The 17,968-nt window shown below is 54.1% G+C and overlaps 7 protein-coding genes across 7 annotated transcripts; 3 read left to right on the top strand and 4 right to left on the bottom strand.

Moving 5' to 3' along the window:
• Window positions 1-462: 462 nt before the first annotated feature.
• Window positions 463-3,052, top strand: ACET3X_003779 (uncharacterized protein; the record flags this gene model as incomplete). The annotated part of the gene is made up of 3 exons (XM_069450755.1): window positions 463-636; window positions 701-898; window positions 947-3,052. The coding sequence occupies 3 exons, from the start codon at window positions 463-465 to the stop codon at window positions 3,050-3,052; spliced, it is 2,478 nt and encodes an 825-aa protein (XP_069307757.1).
• Window positions 3,053-3,399: 347 nt separating this feature from the next.
• Window positions 3,400-3,941, bottom strand: ACET3X_003778 (uncharacterized protein; the record flags this gene model as incomplete). Its single annotated transcript, XM_069450744.1, has 2 exons — window positions 3,400-3,444; window positions 3,522-3,941. 2 exons carry the CDS (start codon window positions 3,939-3,941, stop codon window positions 3,400-3,402), a joined length of 465 nt encoding a protein of 154 aa, XP_069307756.1.
• Window positions 3,942-4,950: 1,009 nt separating this feature from the next.
• ACET3X_003777 (uncharacterized protein) lies at window positions 4,951-6,425 on the top strand (the record flags this gene model as incomplete). The annotated part of the gene is made up of 4 exons (XM_069450733.1): window positions 4,951-5,049; window positions 5,111-5,299; window positions 5,352-6,115; window positions 6,161-6,425. The coding sequence occupies 4 exons, from the start codon at window positions 4,951-4,953 to the stop codon at window positions 6,423-6,425; spliced, it is 1,317 nt and encodes a 438-aa protein (XP_069307755.1).
• Window positions 6,426-6,601: 176 nt separating this feature from the next.
• On the bottom strand, window positions 6,602-7,867 carry ACET3X_003776 (uncharacterized protein; the record flags this gene model as incomplete). Its single annotated transcript, XM_069450722.1, has 1 exon — window positions 6,602-7,867. One exon carries the CDS (start codon window positions 7,865-7,867, stop codon window positions 6,602-6,604), a length of 1,266 nt encoding a protein of 421 aa, XP_069307754.1.
• An 891-nt stretch (window positions 7,868-8,758) lies between these two features.
• ACET3X_003775 (uncharacterized protein) lies at window positions 8,759-12,249 on the bottom strand (the record flags this gene model as incomplete). The annotated part of the gene is made up of 2 exons (XM_069450711.1): window positions 8,759-11,582; window positions 11,630-12,249. The coding sequence occupies 2 exons, from the start codon at window positions 12,247-12,249 to the stop codon at window positions 8,759-8,761; spliced, it is 3,444 nt and encodes a 1,147-aa protein (XP_069307753.1).
• Window positions 12,250-12,607: 358 nt separating this feature from the next.
• Window positions 12,608-13,528, bottom strand: ACET3X_003774 (uncharacterized protein; the record flags this gene model as incomplete). Its single annotated transcript, XM_069450700.1, has 1 exon — window positions 12,608-13,528. The coding sequence occupies one exon, from the start codon at window positions 13,526-13,528 to the stop codon at window positions 12,608-12,610; it is 921 nt and encodes a 306-aa protein (XP_069307752.1).
• A 911-nt stretch (window positions 13,529-14,439) lies between these two features.
• ACET3X_003773 (uncharacterized protein) lies at window positions 14,440-17,505 on the top strand. Its single transcript, XM_069450688.1, has 4 exons — window positions 14,440-14,895; window positions 14,951-15,342; window positions 15,397-16,062; window positions 16,123-17,505. The coding sequence occupies exons 1-3, from the start codon at window positions 14,517-14,519 to the stop codon at window positions 15,961-15,963; spliced, it is 1,338 nt and encodes a 445-aa protein (XP_069307751.1). The 5' UTR covers window positions 14,440-14,516; the 3' UTR covers window positions 15,964-16,062; window positions 16,123-17,505.
• Window positions 17,506-17,968: the final 463 nt, after the last annotated feature.

Genomic DNA, 17,968 nt, shown 5'->3' with positions numbered 1-17,968 from the left:
TGCCTGGGATGCTATACGACATCCCGGGCGCTGTTAAACAGCCGGCGCGCCTTCTTGCCCTCGGAACTTTGTCGATAGCATACACTCCATCGTTCGTTTGACTTTCCCATTGCGCCACAGATGGCGCAACGAAATGCCCTGCGGCAGCCATTTAGCCTACTGCTCCTGGTACTGTCCCTAGTATGCTGCGTTAGCGGGCAGAGCGACCTTCCCAGCAATACTCCGACCCCTGAACCGAAGAGAGGATGGAATGCCGAAGGATGTTACACCGACAGCGTTGGCGGTCGAACGCTGTCCGTAGGAATGGGAGTAGCCGGCGGTATGACGAATGCAAAGTGCAGAGACGCATGCCGAGCAGGCGGCTTTGTTCTGGCTGGTACAGAGTATGCTGGCGAATGTTTCTGTGACAACCAGCTCAGGAACAATGGCGGTCCTGCGCCTGACGGCGAGGCGAAGTGCAACATGGCCTGCAATGGAAACCAGACTGAGATTTGCGGCGGCCCTGATCGCTTGACGCTCTTCCGATTCTACACAGGTAGTGAGACATCCGTTTCGGTGACTGCTTCACCCACGGCTTCGTCCACTGCTTCACCCTCTGCTTCGCAGACAGTATCTGCGACCGGGACTTCCAGTGCAGTAAGAAATGTCCTTGAACGAACTGCATGTGAGATATAGACTGACCTCGTACACGTACTTTTAGGTACCCGTTGCAACCGGGCTTCCAGAAGGGTTCGAGTACAAAGGCTGTTATGTCGATGGACCCGGTTTCCGCATCGTCAGCTACCAACAACCTGACGATCAAAGCATGACCATCGCCTCGTGCGCCAACGCGTGCGCGAAAGCTGGCTACCAGATCGCCGCTATGGAGTACAGCTACCAATGCTTCTGCGACAACACCGTAAGTACAGTCAGATCCTGTTGATGAACCAACAACTAACTCTTGCAGGTGAGAATGGGCGGCAAGCCTGCTTCTTCCGAATCAGAGTGCAACACAAAATGTGCTGGTAACCAGGCTGAGACTTGCGGAGGCCCCAACCGGATGAGCATCTATTCAAGCCAGGATCCGTTGAAGGTCATCAACGCTCCGACTCCGGTCCAGAATGTGAGCGATTGGCAATACCAAGGATGTATCACCGACACCAACAACCAAGTTTTCCCATGGAAGCTCGTGAACCAGACAGGCAACTCCCCACAATGGTGTCTGAGCCAATGCCAAGCCTTTGGTTACCAGGCAGCTGGCATGGAGTACGGCGAAGAGTGTTACTGCGGAGACCTCGACGGTATCGAGAAGAGTGGTTCAACGACAGTCGCAGAGTCCGAGTGCAATATCGCATGTCCAGGCGATCCAGAAGCCATTTGTGGCCAAGGCAACCGACTCAGCTGGTACAAGTGGGAAGGCGATCCGCTATACGTATGGGAATACCCCAAGGGCATTGCAGCCGGCCGCTACGAGTTCTTGGTTGGTGGACCTATCATTCCTCTGATCGCGCAGCCTGGTGTCAACGGCAAGGTGTCTCTACTCGAGAAACACGGAACTGGAGAGCCGAATACCACTGGCGCATATGAGTTTGATCCTTCGATTGGTGGCGACATCTTCCATGCTTTCCGTGAGCTGAGCGGCATCAAGACGGATATTTTCTGCGCAGCGGGTCTGACTATGCCAGATCGTGCTGGTCGGCAGATCAATATTGGTGGATGGTCGACAGATTCGTTATTTGGCGTTCGCATTTACTGGCCGGACGGTTCTGCGGGCGTTAACGGCACGAATGACTGGCAGGAAGATGTCAACACCGTCAAGCTCCAGAGAGGCCGTTGGTATCCTACAGGACTGGTCATGGCGAACGGATCGATGTTGATTGTCGGCGGGCAAGATGGCTCCAATGGCCCGCCTGTGCCAAACATGGAGATCCTACCTACCGTCGGGCCTGTGTACGAAGCGCAGTACCTCAGGGATACTGATCCGTACAACCTTTATCCCTTCCTAGTCGTACTGCCCTCTGGTGGTATCTTCATCCAGTACTACAACGAGGCTCGTATCCTTGACGAAGTCAGCCTGGACACGGTCAAGATCCTGCCAAAGGCACCAGCTGCCGTCAACGATCCTACCGGAGGGCGAACTTACCCGTATGAGGGCACTCAAGTTCTCATGCCCCAGTACTACCCTTACGATGCGCCGCTGGAGGTTCTCATCTGTGGTGGCGCGGCAAGACAGCCCAAGTGGGGTCTCGACAACTGCGTCAGCATCGAACCTGATGCCACCAACCCTCAATGGACCCTTGAGCGCATGCCCTCTCGACGTGTCATCTCGTGCATGGCAACGCTACCAGACGGCACATATGTGATTCTGAACGGCGCCGAGGTTGGCGAAGCAGGTTTCGGGCTTGCAGACCAGTCGAATCTGAATGCTGTTCTGTACGATTCGCGGAAGCCACGGCATCAGCGTATGAGCGTCATGGCCAACACGACGATTGCGCGCATGTACCACTCCGAAGCCGTAGTCATGGACGATGGGCGAGTCCTTGTGTCAGGCTCCGATCCCCAAGATCAGGGTAAGCACCCCCAGGAGCACCGACTCGAGGTCTTCCTCCCACCGTATCTGCTCTCTGGTGCAGCGCAGCCTACCTTCGAGCTGCCTCAAAAAGACTGGATCTGGGAGGAAGACTACTCTTTCACCGTCACTTCGTCTTCTGGTGGCCCGATCAAGGTGTCGCTGCTCGGCTCCGAGTCCAGTACTCATGGAAGCTCAATGGGTGCACGTATCCTGTTCCCGAGCGTGTCCTGCGCAGGCGGAGCGTGTACAGTCAAGGCGCCCAAGGGCCCATACGTTGCCCCAGTGGGCTGGTATAGGATGTTTGTTCTGGATGGGCCAACACCGTCGCATGCGAAATGGGTTCGTCTGGGCGGGGATCCGGCTGCGCTCGGTGATTGGCCTGACGCTGCTGCCTTCCAGCCCTTGCCAGGTATGGGACCTGTGGGCATATCGAGCAAATCGATTGCGAACGCCACCGTACCAAGATCGATGTCGACGGTTGCTCGCAGCTTCCAGGGCTGATTGGGTCGGCGTGGGACGTCGAGCAGAATAATGTCTATTTGTTAATGTGTTGGCGATGGTGGAAGTACTCTCGCGGAGCGAGTCCTGAAGTATTGCAATACATGATGTATAGCATGAAATTCGATCGAGCCTGATGTCTAATGTACATGTGCAAACAGCTCTACATGTGGTGTCACTGATGGTTAGCACTGACGTGAGAGTTCTTGCATCTTGCGATTGTGAGCTAGGCGTCCCACTAGCTGCAGTTCTGCCTGCTTGGGCCAATGACCCCTCATATCATCTCCTCGTCTTCTTCGTCGCTGCTCGGGAAGCTCCATTCACTTGACAGGTAGTAGTCGTAATCATCGTCAGATCCTGCTGTACTGAGCGCTCTTGTGCCGTGCGTTCGAGTGCTGAAGGCAGAGTAAGCAGACCTCCTGGGCGATGGTGACCTTGATCGACGTCGCTTCATAGTCTGAACGTAGCTTACAGTACTGTGACGGGAGCGTGAGTTGTCCCAATCCGGAGACGGTGAGCGGCGGCGCTTCTTGGTCGTCGCGGGGCTCGGGGCTTCTTCTGGCGCGTCGTCGTCGGCTGTGAGATCGATGACCATGCGCTCATCGGCAGGTTCAGGGTCGTCTTGCGTCGTTTTTGGCCAGAGATGTCTCGGGAAATAATATCTTTTCCGAATGCGCTCGTGGATTTCCTCCTCGATTACACGCGATTTGGCTCTCTTGGTTGTTTGTTGCGGCATGTCGGCCGTCATCAGAGCCCACCGCTCGAGATGGTCAGTGGATCTAGAAACACCATCCGGGGCTATCATGTCGTCGTCCTTCTGCCCCTTCTCTTGCCACTTGCTCACGCGCGGACCTTTCCGCGGACGGGAGTTGTCTTGACGGTGGTGCGACATGGCGATTGATGGAGACGAAAAGACAGGCGCAACCCCAGATTGACAACAGGCGACTGGCGATCCGATTCGGTAGCGAAAGACAAATGAGGACTGCCGGCCTGGTCAAGTGATGTTGGGCGGCAGCGGTAGATGGTGCAGATTGCCGCGTGATGGCGGGAGTAGACGCGTCCGGGCAAGTCGCGTTAGACCCAAAGCGGGCTATGACGTGCAGAGTGCAGATAACCAGTGTCCGGAAGTTGCAAATGAGTTCTACGGCAGTTGTATTCGTCAAGAGATGGTATGTCCATGTATCAGCAAATTCACAGCGCTCCTGTATAGAACGAAGTGAACGTGTCAGCCGTTGATCGGCACCCCTTGCGGGTGGGCGGGGACCGGGACGCGCATGCTTGGCGCCGTCACGTGGGGACAATCTACTTTGTTCCCACTACATACGACTGCTCTCCATGCTTCTCCGTCGAGGCTCTTCTCTTGTATCTCTCTCCCCATGTCATTACAAGACGGTATTATCACATGCTAGCTTCGGCTTGCCAGCTTCTTGCAGCAGCCACTGACGACTTCGGCTGACCCTAGCCGGAGGCAGGCACGGCGAATACGCCCGGCAGCCCACCCTGTTCTGCCCTGCTCTGCCCTGCACCACTGCACCACACGCAGCGCTCATGTCCGATGACTCGACACGCCCAGAGACCGCTTACCACGGCGTCGCCAACTCCGACGGAGCGAGGTAATGCGAGCCATCTCCACGTGCCGCTTCTGCCAGACACTCCATGAATAACACGCGGCATATGGAAATGCCTGGGAATCTCCGCCCGTCGACCTACTGCCCCAACATGATTGGCCGAGCGCCTGAAAAATGCGAACCTAACAACGCAGCACTGATCGTCTACGCTTGGGTTACCGTTGAGCTGGATACCGCGCGATTCATCTAAAGCACGCACGAAGGATGCCCGAGGCCTCCAGTCTGACTGTTTCGTTTTGCCCCGTGCCTTTCTCTGTCCAAAACAAAAAGAACATGTCAGCATCAAACCGTTCCCCAGGCACTAACGGGAGCGCCCTGGACTACTCCACCGCTGAAGAGGCTAGCAGCTCCGGTCCGTCGCTTGAAATCGACGTGCGTTCCCTGTTCCATTGCTTGGCCGCGTTAGCCCGCCCGACTGACAGCTGTCATATAGAGTGAGGACACTGAGGAGCAAAGCGACCAAAGCGACGAACGCGACTCTGAATTTGGCGATTCTGCCTACGGTGACAATCAATCTTCCTACACAATGTCCGCTACCTCGTCAGTCTTCAACTTTCGCTATGAAAATGGCAGGCGGTACCACGCCTATGCCGAGGGCAAGTACCCGGTGCCTAATGATGAGGTGTGCAATCTGCTGGTGGGTGTAGCAATACAGTTGCTGACACCAGCGCCAGGTGGAAGCAGATCGCCTGGATCTACAGCACCACGCCTTCAGACTCACACTGGATGGGAAACTCTACCGAGCGCCCATACCAAAAGACGTGCAGAACGTGCTCGACGTAGGATGCGGCACTGGTATCTGGTCCATTGAGTTCGCCGATGAGCATCCATCCGCTCATGTTCTAGGTACTGATCTGAGTCCCATCCAGCCCGCTCAAGTACCTCCCAACTGTGAATTCCTCATCGATGACTGCGAGGCAGACTGGATCTACCGTGATCAGTTCGACTTCATCCATACCCGAGCCATGGTCGCAGCCATCAAGAACTGGGATCGCTTCTTTGAGCAAGCATACGCAAACCTCAAGCCAGGAGGCTACCTCGAGTGCCAAGATATCGCCTTTCCTATACGATGCATGGACCCTGGCGTCACCGCGGAAGATTCGCCTCTGATTCGCTGGTCAGAGCACTTTCTCGAAGCTGCCAAGGCCATCGGTCTCAACGGTACAGCACCGAGACACTTTACGCCGCAGCTCCGGAACGCAGGCTTCAGGAATATCAACCTCAAGTCGTACAAATGGCCCGTGGGTAAGTGGGCAAAGGGCGCAAGGTTCAAGCTTCTCGGACGCTTCGTTTACGAGGATCTGATGGATTGGCTTCCGAGCAGTTCACTGGGGCTATTCACTCGCGTGCTGAAGTGGTCAAGGGAAGAAGTGGAAGTCTTTCTATCAGAGTGCAGAGCGGAGGCTAAAAGAAAAGACCGACACTACTATGCGGACGTGTAAGTTGTTGCTGATGCGAGTGAGTGGCGCTGCTAATTCTGCAGTTTCTTCTATCATGCTCGTAAGCCGGAAGGCGCGAGCGTTTCCAGTCCGGAACAAGACTTTGTATCATGGGAAGAGTCGATAGATCGTGACGAGGATGATGACGGCCACCAGGCGAGACCACCCACCACAACCTCTGCTTCTGCTTCCTCGGTGCCGGTATCTCCGGCAGCCACGTCGAAGCAGAATCCGGAAAAGTCGACGCCACCCACATTGACCACCCAAGATCAGCCGCCGCCAGCCGAAGACGGTGATAGTGGAAGATAGATGTGAAGAATTCATGGAATTTTCATCAACCCAGATAGAACAGAGCGAGCATATATCCGCTGATTAACAACCTGGCACAAGCCAACAAAGGGTATACAAAACCACAAGCCAACGAGAAGACTTCTCACAACCCTTCACTACAACCCTCCACAGCCCTACACAGTCCTTTCCTCCCCCTAAGCATCCCCACTCCCATTCTCTCTCGCGCGAGACGACTCCCCACTCCCCTCCATCTCCACATTCTCACCATCCACTGCAGCAGCTTCCCTTCGCTCCAGCATCTCCCCCCTCCTCCTATTCCACTCCTTCCTCATCGGGCTTTCAAGCCCCCACGTCCTCTGATGCCAGGCCCTCAGGACCTGAGTCCCTCCCAGCACTTTCTTGACATACAGCTCGTCTGGCCTTCTAGCTCGCCAGCAACGAGTCTCCGCGTCCCAGAGCATAAGTTCATGCCAGGCGTCCGGTACGCCCTTGTAGTCACTCATCTCGCAGCCGAGCTGCGGGAACAGACGACGCCAGGCCGTGCGCGGGCCTTCGACGGTCGAAGGCCGGGTAGCCGCGGCGGCTACGGCATCCGCGAGTGCGAGAGCGGAAGGGAGTGCAGCAGCAGAGACAGGGGTAGGTGCCGCGGGTGCGACGGGACCCGCTGACCGGGTGGTACGAGCCGAGTACCGTCGAGCATACGGATTCCGTGCTGGTACCGGTTTCCTGCTCGAAGCAGCGGCGCGAGGGAGAACACTGCTTCGTTTCGGTGCAGCACCGGTGTTCAGACTCGATGTCGCCTCCTCAGGGCGACTGCTCTGCGCTGCTCCGGGCGAGGAGTCGATACGGCGTCGGTGCCGGGGTCTGCTGTCTTCTTCTTCTTCTTCTTCTTTTTCTTTTTCCTCCGCTTGGTCGACCGGGTTGGGGTTGGGGACGAGAAGGACAGTTTCGAAGTGGGCGCGTTTTGTGCCCTTCTTGGGGGTGGTGGTAGTGGCGACGGCGGCTGCTGCTGTTGCTTCTGCTGCCGCGACCGCAGCCTTAGCTTCCTCTAATCGTTTGAGCTGCATCTCAATGGTGACTTCGTTCCATATCTGTTTTGGGAACTTGATTTTGAAGGAGGGAAGCTTGTTCTTGGGCTCGGGGGTAGGAGCAGGGGGGGCAGAAGCAGCAGCAGGACGAGGAGGAAGGGGAGGGGGAAGGGGCCAGGAAGCTTTTGGCAGCATCGCCCTTCCTTCACCATTGCTTGGCACATGCCCTGGTGCTGGTGGTGTTGGATCTCTACGGTCCAAGTCCTCACCTTCTTCAGTTTCTTCATCTGTCTCCATTTTTTCTCCTTCTTCTTCTTCTTCTTCTTCTTCTTCTTCTTGCTCCTCTTCGGCTGCAGCTTGCGTCGCTGCTTGCTGTAGTGGAACCAGATTGTCAACATAGGGACGAAGATGACGAAGAAGGTTTCTGTTCATAGCCGCGACGGAAGGCGTTGTGGGTAACGGCTTGAACACTTTGACAGCCGCTGGTGCGAGAGGGACAGTCTGTGATTCACCAGCAGTGGGACTCGGGTTGGATGGCCCATTTGCTGGTGGTGCGGCGGAGACAGTTGTCGATTCACCAACTGTAGGACTCGAGTTGGGTGACATCTCTGCTGGTAGTGGAGAGACGACAGTTTGCGGTTCACCAGCGGTGTGGCTCAAGTTGGATGGCATATTTGCTGGTGGTTTGATGGAAATATCCAAGTCGTGATGTTTGGATGGGTAGTGGAAGTTTGTTGGTGGTAAGTGTGGTAAGGAATCTCAGATCCTGGTAAGTTGAGCTTAGACAAGTGTATACAACTCTTTGCTTGGAGATGGATGAAAGAGAAAGATAGCCGGAATACTTATATACACCTCGAGGAATTTTCACGCTCGAGAACAATTGTGAAAATTCCTAGTGCTGAAGTCGTAAACATGGTTTCCTACGACGACAACCATGTCCGCAGGACCTTCTCAACGACGCTGGTTGGATGCAAAAAACGATACTATGGCTAGAGGAAAACAGAAATCCACGATACTGCCGTTGTCAAACCACAGCAACCTCAGGATGGCACAAAGGTCTTATTGGCTCTCCGTCCACAGGACGATGACTGGTCTGCACGTGACCGCAGTCTCACTCAAGCGAGCCCACCCACAACCAATCATAAATCGAGATTCACATACCCCGGCGAACCAAACCATGGAAGTGCTAACACCAAGCGTGAGCGAACCGAGTATGCACAGTAAATACCATGACCTTTTACCATGCTATTACTGATGAATGAGGCATTAACAGTGCCGAAAGACTTCTACTGGAGATACAGTATTATACATTACCTCATACGACTAAAAGCGAGCACCACACAAAGCCACAGCCGTCTCCCTCGCCGTCTCACTATCTATTCTGCTAAACGATAAAATCCGCTCATGTTCCGTAGCTTCCTGTTCTTTGAACTTGGAGATCAGATCCATGGTGCTCCGCCTAACACTGACCAAGCTGCGTTCCTCAGATGCGCAGTCGTCGTGATCCTGTGCGGAGAAGCTCTTTGCGCGGCTCCCACTGCTCGCTCGACTCGATTTACGTGCGTGTTTCGGAATGTGGATAGGCTTCGCTTGTGATTTCAAGGATGCGCGCCTACTGTCGAACGAGAACCGTTTTGGATGGCTGAAGTCCTCGAGCACTCGAGTGGTATCCATACTTAGTCGTGGGTAATTATCAACACAGTTCTCGTAATAGACCGACCAGACGCGTGCACGGTCGTCGACAGGCCCTTGATCAGCAGCGCCGTCGCGAAATGCTGTCTCGTTGAGATTGGGAGCTGAAGAGTTGCGCCGCGGACGGAGTGTGGCCATAGAGTCGTCCGCTCGCAGTTTGCCCTTGGATCTAGTGACCCTCATCGAACGACCATCATTCAGCGCCAGTCCCTCATGCTCTGGAGTATGCGTGTCTGCATCACCTTTGTGAACTTCACCGGTCCACACATGGGGCAGAAGCTCGAGCTCAGGATGCTCCAGAATACCACCTGACGCGATGGAGCTACGATGTCCTCGACCATGTCTCTGAAATTCTGTGCTCTGACTCCGGAACATCTTGGCATAGTTCTTCATCAGAGTCTTACCAAAAGTCATGGAGTTGCTCTTCGCTACGCGGCCACTTCCAACCTTCTTCCGTCTCTTCTTCTCGCCCGGCAGCAGTGGAGTGGAAGGTCTTCGCTCCGTTGGATCAATCAAATCTTCCTCGTCTGTTGCCAAAGCAAACTTGATTGCCGCCTCAAGTGCAAAGTCGCGAGGCTGAACGTTGTCGGCCTTGCCTGCAGAGGCGGTACGGTCGTGGCGTGTATGCGATGGATAACGGCCCCATGCCCCCACAACATCCGTGCTGTCGCCCTGTCGCTCAAATGCGGTGGCTACTTCTTGTCCGACACTAACGTCGTCGCGCCCTGCCAAGGCGCTGCGTCGAGATACCAAGGGGTAAAGTCCCTCATATGGTTCCTCACTGGGTGTTGCAAGGGTTGGGCACAGTGTCGATACCCGCGTGCTAGACCCGTCGTCAGCTCGACTGGTTGGATCGAGACCTTCAAGGCTGACTCTTCTAACAGAAACGCTCCCGCTGCGTTCGCGGAACGGACTCGCATGAACAGCAAGATCTTTGTTCTTTGGAAGGAAGAGCGATGCTTTCTCTTCTTGATGAGCTTGCAAAGCGCGATCCCATACATGATTAGCACCTTTGTTCTTTCCCATCGCATCTTGCTCAGTCTGAAAGCTCGTTAGTGATCGAGAATGACCACGTTCCCGATCAGCAGGAATCGCCCGCGTATCGGACGGACCATCCATAGCGGGCACTGAAGCTTCGGGCTGCAGGTTTGTCTCACTCTGGCTGCACCCACTCAGGCGCTTTGGGTTCAAGAACTTAATGATGGATACCGACTGTGACGTCTTCTTCTTGGGCGGAGATGGGCTGAACTCTTCTCGAAACTTGGAGGTTTTGGTGCCAGCAACACTGTTCTTGCGTGCTAAAGGGACCGGCACGGCAAGCAGTGAAGGTTCAATCGAATGATCGACCATCGTTGTAAGTCCGGAAATTCCATGTCGTTTGGCTGGTTTCGGTGTTTCCTCATTATCCGTGGGAAAGGAAGCGGAGCGTCGAGGCCGGCGTAGGTCCAACGATGAGATACTAAAGGCTTGATTCTCAGTGCCGGTACGCGATAGTGTCACCATCGAACCACCAAAACTGTCAGGTGGGCTTTGTGGTCGGCTTGAGTATATGGATGAAGCGACATCAGGACGTGCATCACTATCATGGGGCAAGACATTGCCCCATTTACTCGGAACCTTTGTACTTGCAAAGCCCGAGCTAGATGTCTGTCGGTCATGGCGGGCAAGTTGTCGGTTTCGCAAGGATGTTCGGCTTTGGTCTGAGACGGTGCGTTCACGAAACATTGGACGCGGGATTGGGAGGTCTGGTGCATCGGCAAGCTGGTCCCAGGAAAGAAGAGAACCTGAGCGTAGATGGTGCGAGATGCGCATGCTGTAGAGATGGACAGAGCGACGTGGGTTGTTATCCTCATCCTCTTCCTCTGCAGCCCTCTTGCCTTTGCTGGAAGGCGAGTCTTCACAAAGACCACCTCTAACAGATGTAGATGGCCTAGGGCTTGCGACGGATGTAGGCTGCTGAACACGGATCTCGACCATACGAGCAGAAGGCGTTGTAAATGGCGCACTTGTTTGGGACGACGATGCTGGGTCGTCATTATTCTGATCTTGGTGTTGTTCGTGCTCGTCTTTCGCAAGTTCGTTCTTGTTCACAGGGGTTGAAGAGGCTCTGGGACTAACATGTCGCGGAGGTACAGGAAACTGCGAAAGACGGAGACTCTTGTGCATCACCTCAGACCACGGCGTTCCAAACGAGTCGTGGTTGCCAAGACTTGGTAGCCGTAACGGGGAGATGGGCGAAGGCTTCGGCAAACCCATAGATGTAGCCGAATGTGACCTCCTCAGTCTGCGATCTCGCTCACCAGATGTACTCGACCGTAGATCGGGCGTACTGAACACTTGAGTCACACGGCCGGAGAGGGGAAGGGCCTGGGGATCCTCGAGACTGTAAGGGTGGAGATGGCGCTTGAGCTCGGCACTGATACGGTCTTTGGTGGAGGACTCTGGCGTGCTCTTACTGCGATCCGTCAGCATCGTGTGAGGATATCAATCGAGCCTACTAACCTTGCAGTAGTGGCTGTCCAGTCGACACTGCGGATGCTTGGCCTCTTGCTAGGCGATTTCTTGCCGATGTTCTTTGCAATATCGTCCAGGACTTCAGCGTCTGAATCATATCCACCCTCATCGGGCTTCTTGTCACTGAGCAGATCTTTGCGTAGGTCGTCTTTGGTGATCTGAAGCTGCTGATTTGGGTCTTTCAACTGCTTCACCACGGTGTCGGGAACGGACGCGATGCTCTTCTGCTTTGGCAGGGTATGCACTGATGACACACCCGGGGCCTGTTTTGTAGTCTCTTTGGAAAACTTCTGTCTAATAAGGGAGCGCATGCTCGCCATCTTGTGTAGGCTGCGGATGCTATGCATCGATGGGCGACTGAATCGTGCACGAAGTGCCCGCATCGGCATAGCTCGATCGTCGTCAGAGGCCCGCGCATTGTAGAAGATCTCACGCAGCTCGTGGAGGTCTTCAGAACGAGCACTTGTGAAGCGTGAGCTGGGTGAGCCAGTCGCTTTGGGGAGAAGTGGGCGGTTCGCTGGTGTGGGCTGGCTGATGCGGGCATTAGGCAGCTCAGGCGAATCTGCCCGATCGTCCTGCTCTGCTGTACAGCACAGCTTGGCCGCCATGATGATGAGATGGTGGGGGAAGGTTAGCTGGGTGGGTGTTGGTGGAAGTTTGCTGCTTTGTTGATGTTTGCGTGCGCCACGTGGAGTGCTTGCCTGGGGATGGGTCTCAGGAAGGAGAAGTGGGCACGACACCGCTATCAGAAAGACACATGGGCGTGCGAGAAAGCCAATGGTTACGAGACAAATGAAGTCGTATGAGAACATCTTCTTGGTGCTGAGTGCCAGGCATGGTGGCGTGAGGTGCAGAGTGGGTTGGGTAGTCGCGACTGCATGCAGTTGTTGTAGCCTCGTATGCTGAGGAAGGAGCACATCATCAATGTATCACGCGTTGTGCTGCACTGAGAGAGAAGTCCCGGACTCATGCCATCATCTTCTTGCCGCTGGCATCTTCGCCGTACAGACCTTGGTCCCTGATCCAAGCAGCCACGCCTTCAGTGCACAGCCTACCTACCGTGTCCCATTTGCCTGCGTTGGCTGCCTTTCTCACTCTTGTCGAGCTTATCCCCACGCCTTCCTCGGCCTGCACCATGTCGATGTTGTTGCCCCACGCAGCCTCAAAGCCAGCTTTCTCCTGATTGCCATCCTTGAGGTTCTGCAGGTACTTTGCCTGCTCCTCAGTTGTACCAAACTCATTGGACGATTCGTCCCTCGGGTCCGTTGGGCGCTGCGTCACGCGCAGCTTGTGGCCGGCGTCGAAAAAGGGCTTCAGCGCCGATAGCGGCGGATCGTGCTTGGGGTAGTACTTTGGGTTGCAGAAGCGGATCAAGGTGTCGTAGCCTACGAGGTGGATGTGAATGGGTTTCGACGCGTAGAACGGGGGCGTGGTCTCTGCTATGGCAGCCGACTTGTCACTGTAGTACGGCTCTTTGGTCAGGCCAATGTCTATCGACACGTTGGCGACGTCATGTTTCACAGGAGGCGACGCGCTTTTCAGGCTTCGCGACAGGTCCTCGGCAAAGGCCGTCATGAGGGCGATGCGCTGCACGAAGCTCGCTGGGCTCGGTGCCTTGTCTGCATTGTGCGTACTGAACAGCAGCAGCAATCGACAAGGACCATTCTCCAAGGGCGCAGACTGCTTGAGTGCCGAAGTCGCGAGCGTAAGATGGGCAATTGACGGCGGGTTGAAGGAAGAGTCGAGGATATACAGCGTCTTCGGCTGCGTCGGCGTGTCGTTTACCGTTCGCACAACACGAAACTTGGCGGGGGACGAGGTGAAGGATTGCAAGGCAGACTCGAGGTCAGGCAGTACTGCTTTCAGTGAAGCTATGCGCGATGCCATGTCAGCCATTGTGTCGCGTGTTGCGGAGCTTCAGCCAGGAGCCCAAAGTGCGGCAGCTCTTCTCGCGTTCGGCACGTCATGCTTCTCATCCCTGCCCTGCTCTCCCACACCAACACCACCACCTCCACCAACAACGACGCACCGCCCATGCAACCCCAGCGGCGAGGCATGTCTCTTACGTCTTGCATCCATCGTTTGTATCAGCAAGACATGCCACCACCGCTATGCCCAACTGTGGTGCAATGCACGACCCTTTGCACATGGGTATTCGGCCGGAGCGGGTCACAAGCCACCCCATTGGCTCTTGCCAGCGATCTTGGGTGGTAAAGTGGACAAGACCTCCAGAGCGACTGATCGTTCCGGTCCGCATCAGCGTCCGTCTCCCATCAACTAACAACAGCACGCGTCTTGTCCCAATATGGCTTCGTTCTTCTCGTCGAATTATAGACAGTATTAAAAAGATACAGGTTAGTCCCTTGTTGTCATGCTGAACCATCCAATCTCACACACCCATAATACATCGCGGCATGGCTGGCTGCAACTGCGGAAAAGATAGGTTACGACCTGAGTAGCGATGTAGTCTCTTCGCAGCCTCAGCAACCCACAAAGCATAAGCAGCGAGCTCGATGACGCAAACGCAAAACGCAGAATCAAGCCGAAGACGCAGCCGCCGCCACCTATCGCATCAATGTTGGCGAGTTTGTGTCTATAGCTAAAGCCATCGCGGAAAATGATCCGAAGATCGAGGTTCCTGGAGCGCTCAGCAAGTTGTTCGATCGCGCCATCGAAGCTGGACAGAAAGCTGCAGTTTGGTTTCGTTCATCGCACAACAAGACCATCGTAGATGAAAGTAACCAGACCCATGCCCACTTTGTCGACATCCTCAGAAAGGCTGCTGGAATCCTGAAGCCGCTCGTCAAGGAACAGCCACATCGTTGCTCCCTGATCTGAACGTCGTCAAAAGTTTGGGCTTGAGTCGCTGCGCGAGATGAAGAGTGCTTTCTCTGTCCTAACGGTCGACACAAACGACGTGCCCGAAGACGAAGACGCAAAAAATGAGCCCACCACTGAGCCAGATGAACTCCTCGAGTCACTGCCTCCTATGAACCCTGTTGAGATCCAACACGACGAATCCGAGAAGGAATCTGAATTTTTCTTTGCCATCCAATCATTCTTGAAGGACATTCACGAGCTCCGCGACATAGTCCAGGAGTCATGGTTTGCCTACAAGGATGGCAAATGCGACTTGATGCACGCTTCCATTATCGCAAACACTGCTATCGACCTGGTGCGGCATGCTGAGTCCCAATTCGATCTACTGCTTGAACGCCCAAAGAAATACCCTCAAAATTCATTCCCTGTCCGGGGTAAGTGAGCTGCTAAGCCTCACGCCATCAGCATATTCTTATTGACTTCTCGCAGTACTACCAGCACTTCTGTTCATGCGTCTACATGTAGGCATGAACATGAACCCATCATCCGAGCGTGATTTTTTGTTTCCCAGTAGCTATTTGATGCCTGGATCTCATCGCTGTCAAGATGTTTACTGGTGTCTTTGGCCCGTTTATTCGGGACTAAAGTGCTGTTTGGACAGAATTTTGAGGTCCAAAGACCCCGAAACGGCTTGTCCCGTCATGTCAGAGACAACTTCTGCCGAAGTGAGTGGTGCTCACAAAGATACATACCGTACACTTGAGCTGGCAAGCTTGTATCGACAAAACTGGCTTAAAACCCGTATTGGAATAACCCTCGACGAAGTCACTCGTGGCATGGCGCATATGTTTACACACCGTAAAGTCCCAGTGTGGACCACAGTAAGCACCCGCAATGTGAAAGTACGCATGTGATGCGGGCTAACGTGGTGAAAGTTTGGCATTCAGATACTGCTCGACGTACAAGACATCCTCACTAAGGATCATCTAGAAGATCCATTGAACGAATTACGTGTGCGCGTGGATCGCGAGATCGCCACCAAGGAGGCTTTGGAGCGTAGCTGGGCATCGCCCTTCATGCCTGAACCCCCAGCAGAAAGCATACGAAAGTCAATGACCCAAGACCTTGCCTATGTTAAAGGAGCCATGAACGAGCGATGCAAAAGATTGAAGCTCGACCCCATTCGGTGTGGGCTTTTGATGTACCGCACTTACCTGGAAGTCAATAACACTAATTCCAGATTAGAGGGCGCGCTAGGCCACATTGCCATGATGGTCCATATGTACGCTGCGACTCGCCTCATTGCCCCTGAATCCCCTGTGTGGCCAGATATGGAATACTTCATCTATCAGCAGGGCCCAACGAGAGTTTTCTTTGGTGGCTGGCCAAAGACCCTCGATGAATGCTATCGGAAGGCCACACTGACGATCGGACGCTCTCATGCTGACGAAGCACGCCGGCTCGTGCAAAGAAGGACCTCAAGCAGACCAGCGAGCCAGTAAAGCGAAGAGACTACCGGTGGTTTCAAGACGTTAGTATCCTTTCGCCAACCTTTCAAACGCGGAGTCTTGCAAGTGCCACAACTGAAGGTGCTATTGACGGTACGTACGGCCTATTTGTGAGCAGCATTGGATATGGGAACTGACTAGATTCAATCTCAGACCAGGTTAAAAAGCTCAAATACACCCTCCGGTCCCCTTCCGAGCTCGCGCGTCTAGCCAAGAGTCTGAACCAGACACCTGAACAAATCATGGCGACTCTTGAAAGCAACAGAGAGCGTCCCTAGATCAGAAAACGCACACACAACACGGACCACCCCACCACTCTCCTACGCGATCTTACGCTATGGCTCGAGGGCGATGCCATGGGTCTATACTTCAGCTGGCAGGCCCTCCTAGACCAATGCGACAAAGTATGGACCAAACTCGCGCGCGCTCTAACCGCCTATCCTCATTGGGATAATTCGAAGAATAAAGATTTGCGGATGAGCTACGAGGTCCTCGAGCAGGCTTGGGCATGCGAAATGAAATATGGAAAGATAGCTATCGAAGACCCCGAATTCGCCGTTCCCCTCCGCATGGCTCACGAAGCGATCCAATCTACCATCTTCGAGAAGCAAGCCGTCGCCCCCGAAGTCGGCCTCGCCCACCCGGAGACTGCAGACTGCGTGACCTTTGGTGGCGATGTCTGCCTCGCACGTATAGCTAGGGAAAACAAGTATTCTGCTGATCCTCTCCTAAGTGGTAGGAATTACACTCTGCAAGATCTGTATCGTGGTTGGGCGGAGAACGACGTTCTCGCTACGCACGCGTCCAAGAGCATGGAACGCAGAACCGAGGAACTGAAAAGGAATCAGATTCAGGAAAGTGCCAGGTCGAATTCAGAGAGTGGCCCCAGGCATTGGCGTTTTGATGAGGATGGGTGGTTGGAACCGCTTGGCGATCAGGATAATTCTTGTACGGATTGTCCGGGATGCAAGAGGAGGAAGTTTTTGGGACATAGGTATCCGGCTTTTGGGGAAATTAAGGCGGCCTATGATCATGACTTGTATGATGTGCTGACTTGTAGTCATTATGATGAGGATGATGAGGATGATCGCACTGGCTGGCCTCCTTTTGATGAGTATGATCGTCGAGTTGGAGTAGACACGTAACGGCTGCTTAACTAGGTGCCAGAGATTGAGGACCAAGGGGCGAATGAGCACGAGAATGCGGTGGTAGGAGTCAACAATCTTTTCAACGAGGCGAGTCAAACGACATGCAAACTAGTGAGAGACCTGTACAATGGTCCCGGACCAAATAGCATTCTGAATGATGCCTTCACCGCATCAATGCTGAAGGCGCAGCTTGGGGCTCGGGGAATGATGAAGTTGCAAATGCAGAGTCATGGATTGGAGGCTGTATATGATATTGCACCAAATGGAGCTGATGCGCTGGAACTGTTGGCACACACTGTTATGGCGCAGCTAGGATACTTTTAGTGTATGAACGAAGGAACATAGTACTCGGAGCTCATACCACCATCTGTTTTTAATTCTTTTGCGCACGGCGTATCCGGAATTAGTTGCGTAATATAAATAATTTGCACACATCTTCATCTACATGCATTATGGACCATAGTTTTCAAAATAGAGACGCATGTTCTTTTGTTGCTGCGTCAAGATAATATGTAATCCTATCGACGAACAAGTCTGGAAGTGGAACTGGCGTTGGCGACGTGATATGCGAGGTCCCCTTTACTGCCCTCGTGTCCCTCCGACCTTAATATGCATTGAACACGGGCACGAAAGGACCTGGACTGGTAAACACCCCAAGACCTAGAGTGCAACATTGAATGTGTTCCCTAACATCCGGCACATGCTTCCTCAGCTCCTCAGTCTCCTCCCCCACAACACCAGGCGCATCAGACTCAATCACATTGCTTGCCTAGATCCTTGCATGTCAGTTTTATTTCTGCAACGCGCCCTGTTCTTTACTATCTGCGTGATGCGCAAACATGGTGCTTGGA

Source organism: Alternaria dauci, chromosome 3, assembly GCF_042100115.1.
Source record: "Alternaria dauci strain A2016 chromosome 3, whole genome shotgun sequence".
Taxonomy (NCBI): domain Eukaryota; kingdom Fungi; phylum Ascomycota; class Dothideomycetes; order Pleosporales; family Pleosporaceae; genus Alternaria; species Alternaria dauci.
Note: the sequence above shows the minus strand (reverse complement) of the source record. Positions and strands in the feature narration are given on the sequence as shown.

Coding starts and splice junctions, on each gene's coding strand:
- ACET3X_003773 (XM_069450688.1), top strand. CDS start 14,517: ATGAAGAGTGCTTTCTCTGTCCTAACGGTCGACACAAACGACGTGCCC. Junction 14,896..14,950: donor AAATTCATTCCCTGTCCGGG/GTAAGTGAGCTG, acceptor GACTTCTCGCAG/TACTACCAGCACTTCTGTTC. Junction 15,343..15,396: donor AAGTCCCAGTGTGGACCACA/GTAAGCACCCGC, acceptor ACGTGGTGAAAG/TTTGGCATTCAGATACTGCT.